Consider the following 22,919-nt stretch of genomic DNA (forward strand, 5'->3'; position numbering starts at 1 on the left):
TGTGATTTAGTGGACATGCTTCCATGGAATGACCTGCAATTTGTGTTGTGTCACTTAACATTAAAGAATGGATTGGTGGCTGCTGCTTAGTGCCTTACTCTTCCTAAGTGCGTTCTTGAATTTGTGAAATCCTATGTGGGCTGTAGCAGATCTTCTTTGATGGTGGTGATCAAGTTTCCAAGTCACTTTAGTAGGTGGTAAATCACGATGGGATATTTTAGGAGGAAAAGACGCGGCCAAATAAACCCCCGAAATTCCAGTGATTCTCACAGGGAGGCCCTACTCTCCTGGTTTTTCTTGTCGTTATGTGGTAACTGGGGGTGATTTATGTAAGTCCAAAGGTCGACCTGATCACATTCCTGGTTACTGCCGAGTCGAGCCCAGACGAGCAGACCCTGGAAAAAGTACTGCAAATTGACGTCAGCATATCTCTTGTGTGTTAAGTGGCAGCCCAGGTCAGTGTTGGTATGATCACCTCTGTGTTGCAGCCGTTCTCTTTTCCTGATTGTTTGTGTGTGTGTGTGGCTTCTGTGACCCTTACAAAACTAAAAGAATAGACACGAGTTGTGACATGCCGGCCAAACAAATATTGAGGCCTCACACGCAGGAAAACGTCCCTAGCTGCGCCTCTGTTTTCTATTATTGTTCTATATTTAGGGGGGCATTTAGTCATTTAATGGCTGTGCCAGCTGAAGATGTGTGACATACAATGGATGATTGTCTTGAGTCGCGACTAATTCAGAATTTTACTTTCAGAAACCAATTCAGACAAGTAGCGGTGTGACCTGATGTCTTTATGGTACAAATATATATTTTTGAATTAGGAAATCCATCCAACAGTCCATCATTTGCTTTGTATCATGGAGGAATTTTGAATCTGCCTGCTTGTGGTCCGGTTATGTGGTTATTGTGAGGCTGCTCACTTATGTTAGAACTAGAAGCGTAATCCACACGCTGATATTGTTCAATCGGGAATCATCAGTTTTTAGCATCGCAAGATACTGTAAGTATTTCTAATTAAGCATGGCAGCTTTCTATTTTGTGCATGCAGCTACACTGAAATTGCTAATCCCCTACATTTCCCAGAATGACTTTAAACAATAGACTGCTGTGGGATGTACATTAAGGAGAAAAAGCAACCGCAATAATAATAAAGAAACATTTCCAGTGCTAAATAAATGAGTTTAGTGCCCTGTGCTCTAACAGGAATACATCTTGGGATGTACTTTATTGCAGTCTATTAAGACTACTGCGGAAATTATTCTCTGCCTCTTCTGTGATGACTTTTTTCTCTTTATTGCTACACAGCATTAAATTTGGAGAGATGCTCTTCTGCTTTAATTGAGAGGCAGAGCCTGACGCGTGTGCTGACATTTTAGATGTGTGAATCGTCTAATTGTGGCACCACTTTGTCCACATGCATGAAAAAACGCTGCCATCACTAGCTGTGCCAGGAGTTTTGGCACATTCTTATTCAGTTTTGCCTCTCGTCTTACAGATGTGTGTTTGATAATGAGTGAATCAGGACTCTGTGGCCACTGAACACCAGCAGGAAGGCGGGTCAAGTGAAACCGGTGGCCTGACGGGATGCTGGGTTTAGTCCCGAACCATTTCTCATTTAATAATAGATTCATCAGGTAGGCCTTCATATCTGCGGTTTGTAAAGTTATAAAAATGCAGACATGTTTTTTTCCCACACCATTTGGCCTTGGAGGTTTTTAAATGAAACCAAGGCTGAGAGAAACCGAAGGTGTAAAGGAGTGATTGTGCTTTGTCTGTGGCTGTTTTGGCTGGAGTCATCTCTGATGAAAGGGCTTGGGAGAGGTGTGTGTTGTGTTATGACTATCTTGAGACTGGGGGCAGTGTCCTGGTGGGTTTGGTGTAGTGGGCTACCATTGGATTGAGTTCAGCCTTTACCATCATGTAAGTCCCTCTTCAGCTTGCTGCAGAAAGGACAAAGGATCGGACAAGGTGCGGCCCGGGACGGCTTTGCATGAAACTGTCCACATTGCACTGCCACATTTAAAGTAGTTGTCTGAACAAAATGGGGATGGTAGCATTAATGCATAGTAAAATGCAACCAAGGCATTCATTGGTAATGTACTCCAAGACCAGTGGCAAGTCTTCAGAACGAAATAAAATCCCAGTTGCTTTAGAAACCAGTTGTAAATGTCTGCAGCAGAGAAACCCCTGGTGACAGGTTGCAGCAAGGAAAAAGCTCAGTTTGAGTTTTGTGGGTTTTTTGGACTGGGTTGATCCTGCACAGACTTTTCTAGCCTGCACACTTGTTGGCAGAACAATTGCATTTTTAACCCACACTCCTTGTTTGAAAATTTGAAATGCCCAACAAACTTTATTTATATTCTCATAAGGAAGAGTCTTGGTTGGTTGGTACAGTCAAGACGATATGATCATGGTGAATGATTGAAGCTGCTTTCTGCTGCGGTAACTAGGCTTCTTTGACATGGACATGACTAGAAGGGTCCGGTATCAGATTAGTAACAGGCCACGGGTTGAAAGGAAAGGCACTTACAAAGTCATTAAATCAAATCGCCACGTATTTTATCCAGCTTTTTTATAAAATGTTTTATTTTTTACATGATGAAAAGGACATTCAGTTTCTTCCAGCTGATTATCTACTTTTATTGACAGCCAAACAACAAATACTGTATGACGTTTGAATGATGGACACCTACTCTGCTTTCTAGATAGACTGGTGTGAAACGCAACGAGATTTGGCATCTCTTAAAATCATTCAGCTGTTTAATCTCCTCTTACTTGATAATAACAATGGGTGCAAACAGTAAGAGGAAACAAAAGGTTTAAATCAGCTGCTTTAATGCGTTTTGCGAAGTCCCTGCCTTCACTTCTTGCCACCTGAATCGCAATGGCAGGTAGCACTGTATGTTCAACATTCTCTTTTCTTCATGCAGACCATCTAATATTGCGACTCTTCCCTTGTTGAACATTGGCCATGCTATTCTCAGTCGGTTATCGGGTCGCAGTCCAAGCTGGAGCCTAAACATGTGTATCATAAACATGTCAGCAGTCAATGGGCGGGGTACACCATGGCGACACAGAGACAGACAATTAGCTCCTATGGGCAACTTAGTGTCACTTAGTGTCACCAATCCACCTAAGCAGGTGGTGGGAGGAAGCCGGAGAACCCAGAGAGACCCCACGCAGACATGGGGAGAACATGCAGAACAACTCCTCCTCACAGAAAGGCCACAAGTAGGATTCAAACCCGCAACCTCCTTGCTGTGAGGCAACAGCGCTTACCACTGCGCCTACTTTTTGCGCTTCTTTCTGTTATTGAAGGAGCTGAGCTTCTATGATGGAATAGCACACTTTTCAAGGATATGGATCCCACACAAAGTATCCTCAAGGTAATTTCTGATGGCCACAATCTCGCATAGTTTGGAAAGAACCAGACTGTTGGCTCCAACATTGACTGAGTTCCTTCATTTATGAACTGATGAGAAGTAATTTTGTGACTCTTTGCAGTTTCTGATGGTTGTTTGAAACCCTGTAGCCAGTGGCAATGATTAATGAGCCCAATCTGTTTCATTGAAAAGTGAAAGTCACTGTAGACACTCGGTCATTTTACCCACTGACAGCATGCACACTACTTGGTGGCCAGGACCCACCTCCCTCCAACATGCTCCGAAAATGGGTGATGTCTGTCTTGTATTAACACACAAGCATAGACACGCTGTTTTAATTTTCTCACTGCAGCGAGTGTGCACGGCTTGCTGGTTTGAGCTGCCATCTCCCTGCGGTGACGCCGTCGTGCCTCTGTCTTTAATATTTTTACACAGGGAGCGAGCCACTCAGTCTGGAGGCTGTATTCAGCTTTAATGCAATAGAGTGAGGAATAAAGACTGCGGTGGGTCTGCCAATGAGGAAAGACTGACTAAGGCACCCAGACATCACACATGAAAAGTCCCTTGCTGGTTGACGCACTAATCCAGAGTAAACTGCTGTCACTGCGCTTTAAGCTACCAGCAGTGGGTCGACCGCAAGATGAGCCGGTTTTAAATATGAAAAATAGATAAATATAACTAATAGTTTTGATTAGATATTGCTGCAGTTTCTGTTAAGATATTAACTGTCTCTGATTAGTTATATGAAATATCCCAGAATCTCTTTAGCATGAAATTATATTGTATCCTCTTTCACATAATTTCAACAAATTAGCCTTGGCTTTCGGTAGTTCTGAGTGACGTTTGATGAGCAAGTACCTGACTATGTACTGATGCAGTTTCCTCTCAGTTCAGGGTTTGAGCTTCATCACGTGGGTGAACATTCTCAAGTTAATTGTTATTATCGGTAGGAGAAAGTGAAAAATGCAGCTGATTGGTCATGTTTTATGTATTTATTTAACCAGGTAAGTTAATTGAGAACCAACTATTATGTACAAAAATGACATGGACCGAAGCTGCATGTTTTTGGTGGTGGGAGGAACTCAGAGAGAACCCACACAGACACGATGAGAACATGCACACTCCTCACAGAAAGGCCCCAATCTGGATGTGAACCTGTGGCCTCCTTGCTGCGAGGCAACGGCGCAACCCACTGCGCCACCGTGCATTTTCCACCATGGACTTTGTATCACAGATATCCCTGCTGTGTTCCTTTGCATTTACCGGTACATTATCGCTGACTTCCAGGCACTCTAATATTTTCAGTCTGCAGGAGGAGAGTAAAAGGAAATTGGTGCATTTGATTATCAACACAGCCCAGAAGAAGCTTTTTGTTTGTGCTGCGTGTGTTTCTTCTTTGGCCCCATTAAGAGTTCCCAAAACCAAATCCCAGGTTAAAGGATGGAGGTTCATGTTCAGATTGCAGTTTTACAATCCACTGAAGGCACGTTAGTTGTGGACGACAGGATAAAATAGCGACTTGAATTCTCCCAGACAAGACGGTTAATGAGTGCACATTCCTGTCGGATACTTACTGTTGACACACTCTGATTATTGAGTTGCTCTGTGGCTACTCTGCTGGCTATGACTTGAGCCTTATGACTTCAGTACAATTAATATGTATTTGAAATGGAAACAAGCGTTTCTGAGTTTCTTCCCCCCCTTGTTTGTTTACGTCACAGCCTCATCTCTGAATTGAAGCCCTGTCATTGTCATGGTGGTTGTCCTCGAGTTGTAATCCACAATGGAGCCTTTGTGTCTCTGGAAAGCTGCTGAAGTGAAAGCAGCGTTGGGATGGGAAAGGAGGACCGGATGAAATTTGATTGGCAGGGCTTATGAGAGTGAGTCACTCGTCCAGCTCCTCAGATTTGGACCTACAGGCCTATTCTGGGCTGTGGTGACACATGCATGTGTGGTATGTATGCGGTTGTGTGTGCACATGCACGCTAACATTCACATTGCTCAGTCCAACGTCTGAAATCGAATTCTCTGTGTGTGTTGGAGGAAAATGAAAGTAGTCTGGTGACCAAACCACAACGCAGCAGCCAGATTTAAACACGGATATTTATCTCCTGCTCTGCTCAACAGGCCATGGTCTCCTCTCAGCTCTGACAGTGGACAGTAATGTTTTTATGGTGTTCTGGCCATTGACGGTCAGGTTAATGGTCCCGTGTCATTTGCATTGGATTCCTCTCTTCAAGGCACACTTGCTATTTTTTGGGTTGTAATTTGGGCTTTCTGTAAATATAATTCGCTGGTGACTTGCATGATGTTGGTTTGGCTTATTTCACAGGGTATCATAAACATGTAAGACTTTGTTTAGTGTCTGTGTATGTACTGTATGTGCAACTAGGGAACTGAATCGGTTCAGGTAATAGTTCTCACCCAGTTCCTGTCTACAGATCTGTTTTTGTTGCTCACTTAAACTTGTACATACAAACTTGGTTCCTTCCGAAGGAATTCTGCCTTGGCAGTAGGAAGCGAACCTAAACTCTGTTGTAAGGCCGTCGGGTCGCCAGGAGCTCTTTACTGTTGAATGTTTTACAGGGTTGTCATTTTCTGGAGGAGAAGCATGCTCCGACTAGTTTCAGAGAAGGCATGCGCGTATTCCAACTCTTCTGGAAATAGCTTGGCTCAGAAGCTGCAGATCAGGAGATAGAAATTTGAGTTCTGAAATGATCACTGATGGGATTTTTTTTCCTGCATTAACAGAACAATACAGATCTTTCCTGTGAAGGTGGCCTGTCTTTTCGTTCTTGACCAGTTCTTGTGTTTTAATGACATTTAAAAACATACCAATTAAATCATGAGCACAGTGTCATTGTGGCATTTAATTCGGCTGCATAATGTAGGGCACTGGCTGTGTGTATTTAATTTACAAATGTTTAACTGCAGCAAAAAAGCAATACATCACTGCTGTGTTGTGTGTAACCAGGAGAAAATAACTACACACACTGCAGCAGGGGAAATATACATCTACGTTACACACACACTGGCCGGGTCGCAGTGTAAAGGGAGCAGCATGGTTCGAGCGTTTGTGGTTTCATGGAATCCGGCACCCGTAGAGCTGCTGGTTGAAAACCGCCAAAGCTATATGTGTCGCTACGCTTTACCCCTGGGCAGTCAGGGCAGAACACACAAGCAAAGACGATAGCTGCCATGGTGAACTCGCTGTTCAGGCTCGAATGAGTCTCTGCTGCTCACTTGATGCACCTGTAGCTTTCACTTACCTAGACAGAAACACCAACAAGTGCTTCCGCTCATGTCGGAATGCAATCACTGCCTCGAGACTGTGCACACAGACACACACACCCAGCCAAGGGCAGGCATAATCACAACCTTGGCTGCCTCCTTGGTGCTGCTGACTTCATCGGGACGTGACACGTTTCTGTCTGGCAAGGTTTGGACATGCGTTGTATCACACAGTAGAATGGATTATGTGTTGGAGCGAAGATGGGTTTTAAACTATAACTCTAAATATAACCCCTTAACTCCGACTCGTGCACAGAATTAGTCTTCTTTGCTCTGCGAGTGCGCTTCCACAAAGACAAAGCTATGTTTAGTTTGGATTGCTCTGGGAAGCGACGTTCACAGCTCGAGGTATTTGGAGGAACCACTCTTCCTGACTTGAGTTATTTGGAAGAAGCGACGTTCACAGCTCGAGTTACTTGGATGAAATGCTTTTCACAACTCGCGTTATTTTGAAGATGGAACACAAACCTCAAAAACCTCCCCAGGAGAACAAGTGGGCTGATCAAAACCACGTCACTGATGGCTACTGACGTCTGTTATCGATTAATCTGAGTAACAGCTGGCATCTTGGCCCCTTGCTTGATGAGCATGGATACTTGAGCCAATAATACTTTACGCTCTTGGCTTCCAGAGAAAGTATGTATGTGTATTACCTACAGATTTAATCTTGATGTATTGTTTTTATAAGGTCAGGTTTTGGTTTGGGGCCTTTCCTCCTTTGGAAACAGTAACTTACTCATTTTTTCTGTGCGGTAGAAGTCTCACAGTAACTTCATTCCTTGGAAAGCTAAGTTGCAAGTCCACGTTTTCTCTCTCCGTCTGTTCCTTGCACTTCCATTCTGCTTCTGTCTATAGGACTTATGTACTTGGGAGATCATGTGAGAACCGAGGTGAGAGTTCACGCCCCGCACCTGCAGATGGCCATCCTCCTCTCCCTTTGATCTCTGCCGGGTTGTGGCTCTTTTTCTCCTTCTGTCCTTCGCTTCCACGTTTCGCACTCCCCTTCGCACTCCCCTTTCCGTCCGTTTCTCTGACTCCTCCCTGGCTTTAAGCCACTGGCTCCTTGAATCTCGGCTCCATTCTTTCCTGATAATTATGAGATCAGCGCAACAAGGAGCAGAGGGTTTTAAACAGTGGTTTGACGCTCATGACTCCTCAATAAAACAATGTTGGATTGCCTTGTGCGATCCCAAGTGTTGCGGGTAAACGGAGCCGATCAGGGTCACATGATCCCGAGTTTCTAATCTTCAAATCTTTGAAGCTGATCTTGCTGTTTGCGCAGGTTTCCCAGAATGCCACCGGGATTCATCACAAAATATTGTTTAGATTTTAGATTTGACTTTGTAGTCAAATTCAGTGAACAGTTTCAGATTTTCTTCCATTTTTTATGTATTTATTTTTTGGTGTGTCCCCCGCCCCCTTTTGAGAAATTAATTTTCTGTATGTGCCAGTAACATTTGCAACAATTGGAGACTTCTCTTTTCCTCCCCTGTACCTATTTTCTCCAGCTTTTCCGTGGTGATCATATACGGTAAGTGAAATCTGGACTGGCAAGCCCTGGTCCAGAATTCACTTATCAGCCAATCACTGAGCGTTTAAGCTGGCCTTTTACCTCTATGCATCTCTTTTTGCGCGCCTGGATCATTACTCTACAGACAGTCACAGACTGACCTTTCCTGTGGCTAAATATAGAGCCACCAAAGAATTGGAGGAAGGGAGGGAAAATAAATGGATAAATGGAACAGAATGTTAGAGAAACTTGTCGGAGAATGCTGTAGACAGAGAGGATGCCGTTTCTGTTTAGTCTCAGCAGCCGCAGGCGATCTGGACAATACCCTTGTGACGGCTATTGGTTGTTATGAGTGTTAGTCCACCTCTTGTGACGTCAGAGTCCCTGAGACAGACGGGCACGTTAACCCCCTTCACCCACTGGCAGCGTCTTCACGGATCCCGTTTTCCTTGGAAAAGAGAGCACAGGTAATTTGGAACTGTAGGCAAATGGTAAATTAATTTATCTACCCTTTAATTTGCTATTTATAGAGTCCAATGAGGCCTGAAATTGTAAGGTTCGCCTCTGCTCTACAGTCCAGAACTTCTCCTGTCTAGAGCAGAGCTTGCAAGCCAGTACAAATGGTTTTCTTTTTGTCAAATTTCACTGATTCTTAGCTGTGTGTCCAGACAACATTCTTCTGTGCATGTGTAAAGGCCCATTTACTCACTATGTAATCTTCATTAATTTAATTCACAGATGTGCACAGTTTCAATCAAAAAGTAGAACTACCACCTGAAATTGTTGATACAAGCAAGACATGACAGTTGTGTAGGAAAACAACTACGAGGGAAAAAAAGACGAGTGTACCTTGTTTTTGCAGCCTTTTTTTGGTGCATTAACTCCTTGAGTGCCATTCACGTCTAAATACGTTTTTTGAATACCAGACATTCACTGCCAACCCTGACATTGAAATCTGCCTCTCTTTGACGGCCAATAACTCTGGAATGGAAAATGGTAGGAACACACACTTTATTTTTCTGATGAAAGATGAGACTTTAATCTTTCATTTGGTCGGTTGCATAGTCATAGTCAAGAATATTCTGTGGGGCTTGGAAAACTGGGTCCATATAGCTGAGTTGAAAATGGTTGGCACTCAATGAGTTAACGCAACTTCCTTGAATGAGCCCTTTATTTTTAGTTTGTTTAAATCGTTGACTGTGTACTGCCATCTGGTGGTTGTATCAATGTTACCATAAAAGATGCGCGCAAGTTTGCGTATAATTTTTGTTTATGAAGTACAACTGAGCTTCCAGTACTGTCTGCTAACCATGATTGTGACTCTGCCAACAGTATGTTTTGTTAAATTGTATAAAAACAGGAGAGCCATGTGTGAAGGAGGCCACTTATCAATAACATAATTGATCAAATTGACTAAAAACAACATGGAATAACATCCCACCTCCAAAGCATTTACGAAGTAGCAGTATTAGGTTTATATTAAAAAAATCTCTGTACAAGAGTAAAAGTAATGCAATTGTTTCCATCTTTGATTCCCTGCAGAGCATGGCCAAATGTCTGTGGACAGGAGGAGGGGAGAGTGTTCACCAGTTTGTTTGTTTTCCACACACACCTACCTTTCTAAAAGCTTCCCATGAAAGATTAATAAACTCTTTAAAAATAAAATGTGTGAATGATGATTTTGGCTCAGCGTGGTCCAGGTGGATGCGATTACCTGCTCCTTCAGCGCCATTAACAAATACCAACAAGTGTTTTCTGTCTTAAGCGCAGCGTGACAGCAGACCTAACGTCGTGAGTACATGCGGGTCGGATGGCCAGAATGGGATCCAACCCTCGCATTGCAGCTCTCTGGAGCTCTAAAATTTTGGCAAGTTTCTGTGATTAATCATATTTTTGCCTTTTCGGTCGTGACTTGGCCCTTTTTATTTTTAGAGTTAAAAGCTTTTGTTGCTAGGAGACTGTGTGTCTTAGGAGAGGCCAACTGTGGAAGGTACAGAATGAGAGAAAAAGAGAGATGGCAGTGGATGTGAGGCGAATAAAGGCAAAATCTGTGGCAGCTGAATGACGAGCATACGAGCTATGAGTCAGCAGGGACATCTGCACCGCGCACATACGAGCGGTGGACATGTTGCTATTCCTGTGTTCTTTGTCTGTGTGCTCTGTGCACCCACGCATGAACCCACTTACCTCTCCCCACTAACCTGTGCTGAGTGTGGGAGACAGAGATTAGCTTGCCCACTATGATTTAATCCAGCCCTGTTGCGTTTGTGCATGTGTTTTTCTCTGTACCCCATTATACAGCAGTGGGTTGTGTGTGTGTCACAACAGCTAATCTGTCCCCAGTGACAAGACCCTTATTGTTGGGTGTATGCATCATATGTTTGTACCCCATTAGTAATCTGCCTTCAGATGACTATTATCAACCATTAAAGGCGGCTCGTCCATCTTGTCTTTCTGTGGTTAATTCGTCATCAGGAGCCGGTCTGTGCTTCAGCATGTTTTTGCTCTGCTTTAGTAGGACTTGTGTTAGATCGTCTCTGTTTCACACACTGGAGCTTCTTATCGAACTGAGTCATCATATTTGCGTTCCATTTTACTTTAAGTACTGGTATAAGTTTAGTGTGTTTACAATAAATAACAAACACATCAAATGTGAAGAGACATAGACATTTCTTAGTGTGATCACTTTATCACGAAGTTAAAATATGTAGAGGAAACAAACCCATTGTAGCTCATTGGAAGACTTGAGTTACGAGCTCGGTCCCAAAACGAATTATACTCTTATATCAAGGTATTACTGTACTTGAATTATTGATTAGAAATAGCAATTTCTTTATGACATGTCAAGAGTTTGTTCATTCAGATTAACATCAGAAAAGTTCTATTGTGAAATTCTAGTATAAAGGATGCTAGAAATTTAGTGACTATGCTTCTGAAATATACGTTTTGAGTGAGTAAAAGAAAGGCAGTTGGTAAGAGAGAGGATGTGAGAGTGTGCCACGATAATTTGTTGTGTGCTGGACAGTAAAGGGAAAAATGAATGCAGTTTATTGTGTGCGTGGTTTAACCAGATGTTGATTTCCCTGGCGCTGGCAGCAGCATAAAGCAATGTGCTCATGCAGTTCTTGAAGTTAGCATGTTTGCCAGATTCAATCTCTTATGACAGCACGGACTGTTTTTCATGTAGTGCAGAATACACTTACCATCTACCTCACTTGAGTTCCTGTGTTTTTTAAGTTAGAATTTGGCAGCACTATATTGTAAACATTTTGTATTATGTTTATGAATACAATCGTATTTACTGTTAGTTTGCATGATAACGACACAGAAACTATCATCTGTTACCGGACTAGTGCTACAACCTCTTCCTGTGCCACTGTCACTAGTACTGATAAGTTTGGATGCGCAACATTTTCAGATTTATTACCTCGGCCTGATAGTTGACTTCACTGTGTCTGCTGTTTAGTGCTTCCATGATTTTACACCCACTGTAAAAAATCAGTCTGAGGGGAAAAGGCATCTGAAGACTCAGATTGATTTGACAGGCGTTGGGATAAATATCAGAGCCGATGATATTAATACTATTCATGATAATTCAGAGAACGCGTTTCTTTTCTGCTTTTTACAACAGTGCCCCCCGCTTGTAGTTGCTGCTGTAACTCATCCAGTGTCGGGGAGTGGCTGAGTACTCAGAGCGGGTACTGATATGGGTACTATCACATTCACCGCCTAATTAATGAGCTGACACCTACTGTCTTGGTTTGGTTCGGCGTGTCCGTACCTATTCGTAAATGGCTTCATTCCAATAATCACACTGCGTAAATGGAAATGCGTCTTGTGTGGGTTTTTTTTTTTTACTCTTCGTGTTCTGTTTTTATGTTGTATCACCTGTTCTCTTTATTTCTGTTCTACTTTGTGGATGGTTTCCTACAAAGCCTGGGGGTTCTCAGTCATCCAGGTCGATGTGAATCAACTGGACGTGTTCGAGTTTGATTGAAGACGTTTCTCCTCTCATCCAAGAGGCTCCTTCAGTTCTAAATGACTGGTAGAGGGTCCAGACTCTTAAACAGGACAATCGGACTCCCCAGGGGTCACTAGCATTCAGCTCTCTGCCAGTCATTTAGAACTGAGGAAGCCTCTGGGATGAGACAGAAGTCCAGTTGATTCTTTGTGAGTTTCCTACTAAACGTACTGTCCCTGACCCCGTACAGCCTGATGCAGCAACTATTAATAATGCACAGTGGCGTCGTGTACTGTCGTTGGGACTGGGGTCAACAGGCCACACTAGTGTTACAGTCTGCCAGCTTTCAACTTATCACTATTAACACTCGCTGCCATATAAGAGCTCTGGAGTGGGGAAACTGATTGTAACTGTGCCATTAGACGTGGTGCGTTACTACAAACACTCACAATTGAGCGTTGTTATATTGCAGCTGCTTTCTCAGCTTGGTTTCCGGGACACGCCTGGTCCTAATGGGAGGTGTGTGACTTGTGCCGTTGCTATTCAGTCTTTCAGCCTGCGTTGGAGTGGTGTTGAGGGTTTTACTGCCACCCTGGGCTTCACAGCTCGCAGCCTATACTTTTTAACCGTTGGATACTCGTGCATGGTGTGCCTGATAGCAGTTATAAAACATTGCGTGTATTTAGTCTGCCCGTATCTCAAGGCCTGTTAATCTGTTATAACAGTGGTGATTCTCTGTCTTTGATGGCGATAGCAGCGAAGCGTTGATGTGACTGCAGTCTGTGGGAACAGATTCAGATGAAATGCGCCTCACCAGCTTCACTTTGTGCCAAACTCGGAGACTGATGTGTAAAAGATTTAATCATAAACTCTACATCTACAGTATCTTTCATTTGCTATTAATGCTTCTCTCTCGCTGAAAGACTGACCTGTTTCCACACACACGTTTTGCAGCGTGGTTATCACCAGGGAGACAGAAGCGGTATTCACACTGATACATGCATGTATGTAGTGTAAAATTATTCTTCAGCAAGCATTTGCTGTTGACCCTGGTGCAGTCTCGTGAAATTAACGCCTTCAAAAGCTCCTTTTATCTTCTGCGCCAACAAACCGAAGCACAGAAGTTTCGACAGGTTTTAACAAGCAAAGAGCAGAGCCAGATTTTTCTTGCCGAGTCGATCCGTTCTTTGAAGTCACTGCTGTTCTCGATCACGCAACTCGGCCTCATCTATGCCCTGCTCCTTTCCTCAGGGTTTGCGTTTCCAGAATGGGCCTACAAGCCGGAGTCGAGCCCAGGGTCCAGACAGATCCAGCTGTGGCACTTCATCCTGGAGCTGCTGAGGAAAGAGGAGTACCACGACGTCATCGCCTGGCAGGGAGACTACGGGGAATTCGTCATCAAGGACCCAGACGAGGTGGCCCGCTTGTGGGGGGCGAGGAAGTGTAAACCGCAGATGAATTACGACAAACTCAGCCGAGCACTAAGGTGAGGATAAAATGTGTGCTGATGGATAAATAAGCGAGGGAAGACGCCCACGCGTTTTCAGAAGTGATAAGACGCGGAATCACAGACACTAATCCTGTTTCCGCTTGTAGCTGCACAAGCGTTTTTGAGATGCATACAAATCATTCATATGTTGAAGTTTCAACCTCTGCTTCTGCATATTTAAAGGACAGAATGACATTTGCAAGGAAGCTGAGGAAGAGGAGGAGGGAAAGGTGATAAATGCTATCACCATGTAACAGGCCACATTTTGGGGGAAAAATACTCTCTTACATTCATCTTATTTCAGAGGAGCATTTTTTTATGCCCCTGCCAAAGGGAACATATAGTTCCTCTTGTATGCGGTGGGATCCGTGGACAGAGTTCACTGAAGGTATTTGTAAATGTGCATCTCATTTCTCTCTCATTTTTCCAGCAGCACGTGTATCGGCCGTGTGTTTGGGCACAGATTTTACAGTTAAGACGCTTAATCTTAAAGTTCATGTACATTTCTTTTTCCGATCGTATATTTTCGTTACGCTCTGAGGTGTAAACGTTAGTCAAGGGGGGGGGGGGGGTCGTGATCAAATGTGAAAGCCTAAAAATACTAATCGTTTTGGGTGAATGTACGTCTGCGCGGCGTGCTACAACTCAAGGGTGACAGGAGAATTAGAAACACACACCTCCACCCTCAGCGGAGTGCATGTGGGATGAGTTTTATTTAGCTGCCAGGCTGTTCGCTCATAATCATGTATATCCACACACACACACACACACACACACTGCTAGTCATCTGTGCCGGAGGTTGGTGTGGGTTCTAGTCGGCCGTGGTCACGACTAGTTCCAGTGCCTCATCGCTTACCCTAAACACCTTGTTCTATGTCAGCCCTCCTCCAGCCCATCTGTGTCTGCTTTACGGCTTAAACAGGCTTTTTATCCTCACGACTGACTAATCAAAGATGCCTGACATCGGGCGCCATGTGTACAGGAAGCTGGTCGTAGATGAGCACACATTTCATTTTTCATCTAATCGCATAAGCCCATCAATCTTTGTCAGTCATTTATTTTTATTTTATTTTTTTTGTAAAGGTGGTAAAGGTTGGGACATACTGAAACAATCCTGTTTTTGTTTGTCTTGTTCTCATACCATTAATGAAACTAGTCCTCCTTTAAAACATGTTAAATTTGTCCCCACCACAAACTTGGATCTCCTTATTTACACGCTGCTATTCTGAGGTTTAACAGTTAATGCGGTGTCGGCGGCAAACATGAAGGAGCAGCTGGAGGAAACTTTGTTTAGCCTTTATCACGCTTTTTAAACCCTTCGTGCGAGTGCTGCTTGCTGGCGGAGTGACGTTCTCACCTGTCTGTTTTATGCAACAGTTGGTGAACTCTGTCAATAAAGCGTGTCAAAGGTTGAGGCGCGCGGACTGGATCCAGCGTGTCATCGTTGGCTTCCTGCAGCGTGTTGTAAGAGCCGCCATGTGTTGCTGTGACGTTCGGTTTAATCCTGAACTCGGTCTCCCTGCTCGAGCTGAAGTCCGTGATCGATGCGTCTCCCGTGTCTTTGAAGTGAGTGTACGTTGGTGCACGCCTGTGTTCACTCGTGCACACGGGGTAAATGTGCAAAAACCTGTTCTGGAGAGTTTGTATTCACACACTTCAGCACACGGAGGTTGAATCTTTACAGTTAAAAGTCCTCTCTAGTTTATTTGAAGGAAGTTGAGCGAGTCCGGTCCCAGAATGTGAGCCCGATCGCCCCATATTGACATGATACTGTTAGTGTGTGTGTGTGTGTGTGTGTGTGTGTGTGTGTGTGTTGGTTGCTTTCACATGTATGTGCCTGGCTGCTCTCGACTTGTTCAAAGTGTCATCAGTCTCTCCGCATGTCTGAACATTTTGTCCTTCCAGCGTTTCCTACACACGCAGGCTTGATAACAGCTGCTAGCGAATTCTAATGTTTACCTCCCGCATCACTGCTGCAGTGTGGATGTTACACTGAATTATTTGGGGGGGGGGGTTAATGCACTGATTTGTGATTTTTGTAAGACGTCATCCTGTTAAGAAGAGGACTGAAGAGGACTGGACTAAAAATACTGAGCGTTAGCAGAAATGTAAGTCGGGAATTAGCACCTCAGATGTTTAAATACTTCATTACAGGATTAAATTCTAAATCCAAAACTTGGAATACTATTCCATTCTGATATTGTATGTTTGCTTCCCTTGAATCAATGATCGGGGAACCTTTGTTAACACCGTGGATAACAGGCGCACCTACTCAGGGCTTTGTTATTGAGTGTGTGATTGTAGTCCTGTCTGTCAGACGGGGGCTCCTGGGTCACTCGATTATCTCTGCAGCCCCGCTCTGTTTGCACTAAACCAAGTTGCACCAGGACTCTGATATTTGCTTGATTGATTTTGGCATTAATATAAAGCAGGGGTCCGCAAACCTTTTCCTGTGAGGGCCACGTAACGTTTTCCTTTTCTGATGGGGGGCCGGGGTCAGTTTGTATAGGAAAAGTGGGACGATGGCAGGGGGGCCTAAACAGTTATTGTTTTCCAGACAGCCAACAAATAACCCGTTCAGTCAGGAAATAAATAATAACACTTAATAAAATAAATAATTATACTATTAATACAATAAATAATAACCAAATAGCCCTTTCCGGGTTCGTCATGGAACATTACCTTTCTGGTCGTTTGTGGTCATTATTAAAATTGTCCCAAACGAAAGGAAGAATGCTTTTCTTCAGAATATTAATATATTCTCCTCTATCAATATTATTTTTAGGAAACAAAAAAGATCAAATTAATGGCCCCTCTTAATTGCACCCCATACCAGTACTGATCCCCCCCACCTGCTACTCATGTATGGAAAGGAAAATAATAAATAAAATATATATATTTTGTTGTCTCTGGCCGTAGTTTGGGGACATTGATATAAATAAAGTATCTCTGTGGACGTGAAGACGAGAGCCGGCGTGCAGGATCTCGTCTTGTAGCATTTTAAAACATTTTGATCCCACCTGACGGTGGATGGGGGGGGTCACCTCGCATGTATTCAGTTATATATCTAATTACCTCCGACTCGTCGTCGTGGCGTTCATATGTTATGTACCAGTAATGTGTTGGTCGTGTTGCATTCCAGTAAGAACTACAGACGGGGGCGTGTTTTCAGCTCGACACCGAAGCTCCTCTGTGTTTCGGGCTCACTTTTTGTCACTGGGCGTCCTTTGCCGGGCTGAAGCAGCCGCTCTGAATGGAATGGCACGCTGTTTGGAATTGTTAATGTAAGAAATATGAATGTCATTTTGCACCGAGGCTATCTGAGTCACATGGAGCCATTTTCAAAGCGCGTGTCAGCGGCTCACTGTTCAGTGCTCTGCGTCGCTCTGAGTGAGTAATGGAGCAACCTGGGTGAGATTCAATCGGTGCCGTCCCACTTGTGTAATGTGAGAATCTGCATCCAGCCATGCGTTCACATTATGTGCACCTTGTTTTATTGTGCGCCGAATGAGCTGCATTTTTCCCCCCCGCTGTTTCAGATGATTTACTTTTGTATTTGGAAAATGCTTATGTCTTTTATCAATATTCTGCGGCGAACTAGCAAAAAGAAAAACAACCACATGCGTAACAGCTCTGAGAGTTTAATTGTCTGATGATCAGATTCAGATCCTCGGTATTAGCTTCAGATTCTGGATCAAAAACATTTCTGATTTGGTTTGTCCTTCCTGTGTGGTGCGTGTGCCAAGTCAGCCGTCTGTGTGTCATTATAAGCCTGTTAAAGTTTAGTATGCACTTGCGCTGCCTTTTTATTTCTCGGGGGGGCCACCAGACAGAATTCGATGATCTCTCACACATGCGCTGTCGGGCCTAAAGGTGCATCTATAGTTGCTGTTGTCGGTTTTCGTGGCACGTGGTGACGTGATGGAGGTTGTGGTTTATCCACACCAGCAGCAGTGGAGTTGTCCCAATAGTAGGGACCATCCGTGACACAGATTTGATAGTTTTTGTATTTATTTTTCTCGAGTGCTGAAGTGTGTTTGTCTGCTGGACTACAGGAGTTAAGGCTGTTCAGCACCCAGCTCTAATGACGAGGTACAAGGTATTCACAAAGTACATCTTTAATGTTTCTACATGTTTGTTTTAGAAGATTTTATGAAGATAAGTTCAATAACATAGCTACTTAAGTCTGCTGTTTCCACCGTGCCCATCAATCTGAGCGCTAAAGTTCCTTTATCTTATGATCTTCGTCATCCTTTTCTCACTGTGAAGAACTGTTCATGTACAGAAGTTACTGGACTTTGGTGAGGATACATTGAAGCTTCAAAGGTTCAGCTGGAAAAAGTTACTGTTGGCTTAATCTTTAAAAAAAACAAAACTAAAAGTGGCCAAAATCAAAGATTGACTTCAAGTTGCTGTTGGATAACTGTCTATCCGTCCGTCTCTTTTAGATACTACTACAACAAGAGGATCCTTCACAAGACCAAAGGGAAGCGGTTCACCTACAAGTTCAACTTCAACAAGCTGGTGCTGGTCAACTACCCCTTCATCGACATGGGCTCCGGTACGCAAGTACTGCAAATCCATAAGTGTGAGGCGGTGTGCAGCATCAGACCGAAGAGCAGACACATCATTAGCATAAATAACAGCGCAGTAAACACCTAAACGGGGCGTTCAGGCCTAGAAATGATGCATTTTCAGTAATTGAGTGGCATCCGTTAGAGTGGATGTGCAGTTGTCCTCGATGGAGAGGGTGGAATCGCACTTCACTCGAAGCGTCTGTTCAAGGAGCGTAAGCTAATGTGGTTTGACCTTCAGGTGTCCTTCAGAATGTGTGTTCGCCGTCTATGCAGCTCATCTGTGTGTAAAGCGAAGCAAAAGAGATATCTAGGGGCAGGCGTGGGCAGGCGTGGGCAAGCTGCGGCCCGCGGGCCATATACGGCCCATTGGGGGTTTTAATCCGGCCCAGCAAACTTATATAATTAAATTACATTTTATTAGAATCAAACATGATTCATTTGACTTTTCTCTGTAATGCTACCTGTAAAAGGCCAAATCCTTTCATGTCATGGCTTTTACCTGTCACTTATGTTAGATCACACAAACACTCCGTCCATCTGTTCCTGGCTCGGCCCCGCTGTCCAACGTTAGAGCCCATTGTGGCCCGCGAGTCAAGAAGCATCAGCCCCCGCCTGGTCTAGGGTCTCATGTAGCATCAGCCCCCGCCTGGTCTAGGGTCTCATGTAGCATTAGCCCCCGCCTGGTCTGGGGTCTCATGTAGCATTAGCCCCCGCCTGGTCTGGGGTCTCATGTAGCATTAGCCCCCGCCCAATCCGATTTATTACATCTGAATGAAATGCAGCAAGTATTGAAACAAAACATGGATGTTGTGTGTGTGTGTGTGTGTGTGTGCGTGTGTGTGTCTGTGTGTGTGCGCCACGTCCCACTTTGTTGCGCTCCTCTCTGCTCTGAAGTCGTCTGTCGTTCTGGTCCCGGCCACCCACTGTAAACGCAGCCCATATGGAGCGTTGGATTCTGGGTGAAATAAGTGCAGCACGAAACTTTAATTATAGCCTCCATGTGATGTGGCCCACACACTGACATGTTGTGATATAATGGTTTAAAGCCATGGCTAGCACACACACACACACACACACACACGCACACACGCACACATGCCCACATCAATCTGGAGTGATCTGCAAGCACAGACACACACTAGATAAACACTCTGCCAGTTTCCTTCTCCCTGTCGCCTGTGACACACATGGGTGTGTGTGTGTGTGTGTGTGTGTGTGTGTGTGTGTGTGGAAACCGAAAGTCGCACAAGCTCGACGGTACTGGAAAAAAGCAGAGGGACCAACCCATGTTTGTGATGGCAGTAAGAGCGACTTTTCCAGTATTTAATTCTGGCACGTGCACGGATGCCAAGAATGTATTGCACCGCCAAAGTCTCCCTGGAAGGATGGAGAGAGGGAGAGAGAGGGAGGAAGAGGGCTTGAAAGACGAGGGAATTTGTGGATTTTTTTCTGCCTGTGTGCCCGCGACCCCCCCCCCCCCCCCCTCATCCTTTATTCTACAACTTGTGTATAATTGATAATGTAATTACTGTTTAGAGGCTGAGAGAAAATCATCTTTTTACTGTTTCTACAATACAAGAGCAGAAATGTAAGTCTGTTCTCTCCATCGCTCACAGGTCGGGGGGTCCCTCAGAGCGCCCCCCCAGTGACAAGTGGAGGCACTCACTTCCGCTTCCCGCCCTCCACCCCTTCTGACGTTCTGTCGTCCAGCGAGGAGCTCCGCAGTCCGGGCATGTTCAGCGGCGTCGCTCGCCGCATGGCGCGGGGCTCTGTCAGCGACTGCAGCGACGGCACCTCCACCAATTCTGAGCTGGAGGAGGCCGTGGGGATCGATGAGCGGGGCGGGGGGCCCGACCGGGCCTTCAGGGGCCTGCTTCCTCCTCGTCTGCCTCACGACTCTCTCTTCAGGGTCTACAGTGGAGCCGCCAACCAAGCGGGCCTGGCGAGACCCGCCCCCAGGGTCCACCCAGAGTCTCTGTCGCCCTTCCCCGTCTCCCCCCTGCCTGGCCCCGGGGGCCTCCTTGGCCCGACTCTGTCCCCGGCACTGTCCATGACCCCCACCCCCCACTTTTCCTACACTCCCTCCCCCTCTCTTTCCTCTCCGATGATGGGCTCCCACTTCTCTTTCAACCCAGAAGACATGAAACACTACCTGCAGGCGCACACGCAGTCCGTCTACAACTACCACCTCAGCCCCCGCGCCTTCCTCCACTACCCCAGCATCGTGTTCCCGCAGCCCCACCGCCCCACCCTGGAGAAGCCTGCGGCCCACCACCTCCACGGCCCCCCCCTGACCCTCCCTCACGCGCTCGGCCAGCAGCCGGGGGCGGGGGAGGAGCAGCAGCAGCACCCGTCGCCGTTCAAGTTCAAGCTGCAGCCGCCTCCGCTGGGGCGCAAGCAGAGGGAGGCGGGGGGCGCGTTGGCTGCTTCTTCCTCCTTCAGCCAGTCATCCTCATTCACGGGGGCGGGTCCGATGACCCCCGCGGGGCCCCCCAAGATCAAGGTGAGACACGCGCGCACACAAACAAGCTTCCGTTTCCAAAGTCAGATATGAATTATTGTTACCCCCCCCCCCTCACTTCAGGTGGAGCCCATATCAGACATCGAGTCAGAAGAAGAGGTGGAGGTGACCGATATCAGCGATGAAGACGAGGCTGACGTCTTCCTCCAGGGGGCCGATCGGCGTCCTCCTGAGCTCCACATCCACGAGAGAAACCCTCCCGGCCCGCCTCACGGTAACCCTGACGACGATCCTGACGATGACGAAGAGGTCTTCAAGACTCCTGCCACCCCCATCGGCGGCGGCAGCATCCCGGCCTTCCCTCTGGCGAGCCTGAAAAGCGATCCGGCCCAGGCGGCTCCCATCAGCCCCGGGGGCACTCGCTGCATCCCGCTCAAGCTCCGCTTCAAGCGGCGCTGGAGCGAAGACCAGAAGATGGAGGCCGACGTAGAGAGGGATGGGGCGGAGGATAAGAAAGTAAAGGCCGAAAGAGAGGAGGAGGCGGAGGTGGGGGGGAATGGGGGAGGGGGGATGTTGTTCTGGGGTTGATGCTACCTCCACCCCCCACCCAACGCAGAGCGAGCTCTGAGCTGCAGAGAGCGACGGCTCAGCTCTCTCTGGAGAACGCTGGCTATTGAGACGCACGCACGCACGTACGCACGCACGCACACACACACACACACACACGCAGGGATCCTTAGTGTCAGTTTCACGTGGACTATAATGTTGTGTGACTTCCTGCTGACGGTGAACGGATCAGCTTCGGTCGCTTGTTGTTTATTTAAAGTGGGCGTGTCATTCGCAGGAAGACGCACGCCGTGCTGACCTCACAGCGACCTTGAGCTTCTTGCATCAAGCTAAACGCTTCTCCTCCACAGGGGGGGGTGTGGCGCCCTCAGCAGGCAGCCGCCTGACGTTATGATCCGTGATGATGTGCCTGAGCGGCCCTCGCTGTTGGGCCACGTTCTCGTTCCCCGATCAAACCCGATCACAGCAGGCAGAGCGTTCTCGCTGCGAGTTAGTCCATTTGTTGACGTGAAACGGTGGATGCCGTTCACTTTAAAGGGGGGGGGGGGGGGGGGGGCTCTGACATTGTGACGCGTGCAGCAGTAGATTTAAACTCCCCATGACAGACGGGACGGGTCCCGATGCCGCTAAAACGTCCTTCACCGCCGTAGTAGAGATTACAGAAGTGCCTCTCTGTCCGCGTCCATCGCCAAGCAGCCGTTCACACGGGGGGGGGGGGGGGGGGGCGGCAAAGAGATGCCCCCAATGGATCCTAGAGACCGAAGAGGGGAGTTCATTTGGAGAAGCGATGAGAAAGAAGACGAGGCCTCTTCATCCTCTGCTCATTCACTACAATGTACAAAGAGTCACACTCAGACCGCGTGGGCGCCAGGATTCTGATGAACTGACTTCGACCAATCACACAGCAGCAGTCGACGCTTGCTGGGGGGGGGGGGGGGGGCAGGGCATGGTCCAAAGACGAGGACTCGGGGCTCTAGAGGAAGAGGATGATGAAGAAGCAGCAGCGTGTTTGTGAATCTGGACCCTAAACTGATGTAAAGACAAACGTCAGACCTTTGAGGATCCCGAGTCTCAACCTTTCACGCCCCCCCCCCCCCCCGGCTGAACTTTGCACAATCTTTAAGCGTTAATGATGTGCTTCAAAAGTGTTTTCTCCCCCAAACATCCAGATCAACTTTCTTCTTCTTCTTCTTCTTCTGCATTCCACCGTTTAGCTTGGTTTTATTTTATAAACTTTATAAAGACTAAAGAAGAAACGAGAGACGCTCCCGAGGACGCTTATCAGTATTTGAGGGCATTTGCGGCGATAGAGGACTGAGCGTTCTGGAGATAACGGAGTCCGTTGATGTGATGTTTTGAGACGCAAGCTGGTATGGCTGGGGCGGGGGGGCGGGGGGGGGGGCGGCGAGCACCACGCGATGAACGCGGAGCATCAAGGTAAACTCGGGCGAACCTTCACCGAGGCGTCGACCAACAGCTGACTTTAAAAATGCATTTCTGCCCAAAACAAAACGAACAAACGGAAGATTGTGCCTTGTTTGAGCCAACCAGACTCTTTATCGAGAATCAAGTACCCCCCGCCCCCCCCCCCCCAGTAAAATGTTTCATCACAGTAACTACCGCCATGCCTTCTGTTTTTCTAAAAGAAAAGATACAATTAAGTAAATCGACACGTAT

The 22,919-nt window shown here is 46.2% G+C and overlaps 1 protein-coding gene across 1 annotated transcript; it reads left to right on the top strand.

Moving 5' to 3' along the window:
- Window positions 1-13,587: 13,587 nt before the first annotated feature.
- Window positions 13,588-21,550, top strand: erf (Ets2 repressor factor). The gene is given in 5 exon segments (XM_068747387.1): window positions 13,588-13,634; window positions 18,086-18,198; window positions 19,831-20,717; window positions 20,799-21,237; window positions 21,240-21,550. Coding segments are annotated over 5 exon segments (1,584 nt in total). The 5' UTR covers window positions 13,588-13,602; the 3' UTR covers window positions 21,353-21,550.
- Window positions 21,551-22,919: the final 1,369 nt, after the last annotated feature.

Source organism: Brachionichthys hirsutus, chromosome 13, assembly GCF_040956055.1.
Source record: "Brachionichthys hirsutus isolate HB-005 chromosome 13, CSIRO-AGI_Bhir_v1, whole genome shotgun sequence".
NCBI lineage: Eukaryota > Metazoa > Chordata > Actinopteri > Lophiiformes > Brachionichthyidae > Brachionichthys > Brachionichthys hirsutus.